We start from the raw sequence: 3,367 nt of genomic DNA on the forward strand, positions 1-3,367 counted from the left end.
TCTGTAACTTCTTCTTGTGGACGATACACACTTTGCATGAGTTCACCACACCCTTTTTCAGGTTCCGGATCCTCGGAATCCAATACTTGCAACGAATTAGGCGAGTCATCAGTTGATTGCCGCCATGGAGAGTTAATCTGTGCGTGAAGTGATCCAGCAAGCGAGACAGGCGGCAACTATAGGAAAGGATGATTGGATGACGCTCGTCATACTTCAGATCTTGAGAAGCTGTGACACGGTCGTTCCGCTTCGTTTATTTCCGCGCTAGAGAGGGGGTCCCCACCTGCGGGTGCTACCTTCCGACAACACTGAATAAAACGTAGAACATACGCCCGCCCTCGTAGAGCCCGCTCAAGCTGGGAGAATCGATCCAGGAAATCTTTGGATGGGCTGGGAACAAAATGGACCTTTACGGACCTCTGCTCTAGGGTCATAATTGGAGCTGCATCGGCTTGGGTCGGCCATTGATCACGTGGAGATTGCAACCAAGCTGGCCCATGCCACCAGAGTTGGTTATCTACCAGTTCCTGCAGAGCTACGCCTCTACTGGCTAAGTCAGCGGGGTTATGTTCGGAACGGACATGAGCCCAATCCTTGGTTCCGGTAGTTTGAGCTATTTTGGTCACTCGATTGGCCACAAAGGTAGTCCAGTGGCAAGCGGGCTTGTTCAACCAAGCCAGTACAATCGTAGAATCGGTCCAGTAATAACATTGAGGACTTTCCGTCGGCATGCTTGGCAGGATAGCCGTCGCCATTTCGGAAAGGAGTACTGCACCGCACAGCTCTAATCGGGGAACCGAAACGGCTTTCACGGGAGCAACTCGTGCTTTCGCCGACAACAGATTCACCGTAATATGCTGGTCACACTCGACGCGCACGTAGATCGCGGCACCGTACGCCTTTTCAGATGCATCGCAGAAACCGTGATGATCGATCTTTACCGGTGGCTGGGCGCCAATCCATCTTGGAATCTTGATCTGGGGAAGAAAAGCGTGACTTTGCAGAAAGTCTAGCCAGCGCTGATACAACGCATTTGGGAGATGTTCGTCCCATCCCAACTCTTGCAACCAGATCTCAACCAGCCACCCCGCGGGGCAAACAGCTTCGCGTTTGGTGTAGGATGACTCGAGCGTTAACACGGGAGGAAGAAAGAAGAACTCATCGGACGTTGCCTTCCAACGAATTCCGAGGGTCCCGAATGGCTAAAAACGGAGCGCAATTTACCCCAAAGGTTACGGTTTTCAGTTCGTAATCCCGAATCTCCCCCTCCTGTTTTCGAAATAATATTCGCTGAAAGGCGATCTGGCGATACATCTTTGTAATGTCAACGTTAAAGAAGTATCGGAATTAACGCCACTTCAGGATTTGGAGAGTTAAATCGGATTGGAGGACCGGACCAGCATGAAGAAGATCATTCAAGCTAGTGCCGTTCGCCTAAGGGCTGGACGCGTTGAAGACCACGTGGTAGTGCACTCAGGCTTGACCACCGCATGGTGCGGGAGATAATAATTGGCGGAATCGTAAGTGGAGGGAACCTCAGTCATATGGTCGAGCTCTTAGTATTCATAGATCACAGAGTTATACTGCTCATGAAAGGGAATATCTCTCTTTAGCCGATTCTCATTTCGGAGCAATTGAGCTAGGGCAATGGACCTTGAATGCCCCAAGCCTGCCCCACAGTGATCGGGGTCACGAAACGGTAGTGTGACCACGTACTTGCCGCTTGACGTTCTTGACGTGGTTCGAAGAAAATTGCTTTCGCAATAGGAGTCCGACTCTCCTACTACCTTGATAGGTAGATCCTCCACCTCCCAAAACTTTGTGAGAAGTTTGTCCAATGGAGCGTCGCGGACGTGGGAAATTTGGGTGGAGAAAGATACAATTTGTCGACACCGATCAGAACATCTATCTGTGAGCTCTCATAGAATGTAGAGGCAGGTTCGGCAAGTCTCGCAGCGCACTTTGCGGGACCGGATATGAAGGGAGATTGCCGGCTATGTCTGGCAGGACGTAGGCCGTGGCATTTAATTGTACGCTGGGCGTAATCAGGGAGCGAATGGACAAATCACAGAGCTTCTTGGATTGAGCTGCTACAGTCTGATTTAGGGCTGAAAACTAGGCCTGAATAAGGCTGAATGGCAACTGGATGATATTAAAGAGACGTTCCGTAATGAACGTCGCCTCGGAGCCTGAGTCGATCAGAGCACGGGGCAAGGAAATTTGTCCCCAGGTGGCAAATGTTGATTATAGCAGTGCCGAGAAGCACAGCCCTTGTTCCTGAGGCAAAATAATTCTGAACGTTGGGTGGAGCGACGGAGGAAGCGGTATTCTCCGCTGTGGTGGATGTCGATTCGCTGGAAGCTGGAGTACCAAAATGCAGAAGCGTGTGGTGGCGGGATCCACAAGTGAAGCAACTGTGGGCGCTTTGGCATTCGCGGAGCTGATGACCTCTGGCGAAACAGTTCAAGCACAGCTGCCTCTTTTTAATGCAGCTGGCACGTGCATCCCCGGTCATAGTCGGACATAGTCGAATCGGGTGATTCTCTTTGGAACAGAGATCGCACGTTCTGCTCTTCGGGCTCACTTGGAGTAAAACTTCCTTGGAACGGGACTGCCATGAGACCGGAACGGATTGGAATTGCTTCCGGAGGGCTGCGGATTCTGGGTATCTTTGGACGGTAATAGGCTCGGATTGCCTTTGGACGTGGACGGGTCGCTCCGGGCTTCTAGCGTCAAATAGCGCTGAGTGAGGAAGGCGTCGATTTCCGCCCATTGAGGCACCTCCTTCTTGTCTGTGACGGACGCCTCCCACAGGGACCGGGTCAACTTCGGCAACTTGGAGGCACAGATCGTAACGAGGAGGCTATCCCAGTTGTCGGTGCAGACCTTAGAGTGAGCAAGGGCGGTGAGGACCCCTTGCATCGTGCTTTGCAGCTCTTTCAATGCCCGACTGGTTTCCGACTCGACGCGAAGCAATAAGAGCAAAATATTTATCTGGTTGGTCACCAGGAGCCGATTATTTTCATTACGGTTCGGAGGGCCGACCATGCCGATTCGAAACCATCGTTGGTGAGCTGGGACTTTTCGACTATGGACTTAGGATCGCCACTTGTCTTAGCGGTGAGATAGTATAACTTCTCTACCGGGGACAACCTAGAATTATGTATGTAGATTGCCGTAAATAAGTCCTGGAAAGTAGGCCAGCGGACGTAATCTCCTGCGAAGACCTCAATGTCGCAGGGAGGCAGAGGACAGCCGCCCTGGTAGGTTTGCGGTGCAGACGGATGGTCTGATGTTTGGGCTAGCTGAGCATTGAGGTCAGCGCAGGCACTTCTAAGTAGAACCCATAACGCTCGCTAGTTTTCCC

The 3,367-nt window shown here is 51.7% G+C and overlaps 1 protein-coding gene across 1 annotated transcript; it reads right to left on the reverse strand.

Moving 5' to 3' along the window:
• Positions 1–206: 206 nt before the first annotated feature.
• LOC121404687 lies at positions 207–2,515 on the reverse strand. The gene is made up of 2 exons (XM_041594681.1): positions 2,300–2,515; positions 207–1,202 (listed from the first exon to the last, which is right to left on the reverse strand). Exons 1-2 carry the CDS (start codon positions 2,513–2,515, stop codon positions 207–209), a joined length of 1,212 nt encoding a protein of 403 aa, XP_041450615.1.
• Between the last annotated feature and the right edge of the window lie 852 nt (positions 2,516–3,367).

The sequence above is a fragment of the Drosophila obscura genome, unplaced genomic scaffold, assembly GCF_018151105.1.
Source record: "Drosophila obscura isolate BZ-5 IFL unplaced genomic scaffold, ASM1815110v1 contig_31, whole genome shotgun sequence".
NCBI classification, from domain to species: domain Eukaryota; kingdom Metazoa; phylum Arthropoda; class Insecta; order Diptera; family Drosophilidae; genus Drosophila; species Drosophila obscura.

Coding starts and splice junctions, on each gene's coding strand:
- LOC121404687 (XM_041594681.1), bottom strand. CDS start 2,515: ATGACCGGGGATGCACGTGCCAGCTGCATTAAAAAGAGGCAGCTGTGC. Junction 1,203..2,299: donor CCTCCGTCGCTCCACCCAAC/GTTCAGAATTAT, acceptor CTCCGTTTTTAG/CCATTCGGGACCCTCGGAAT.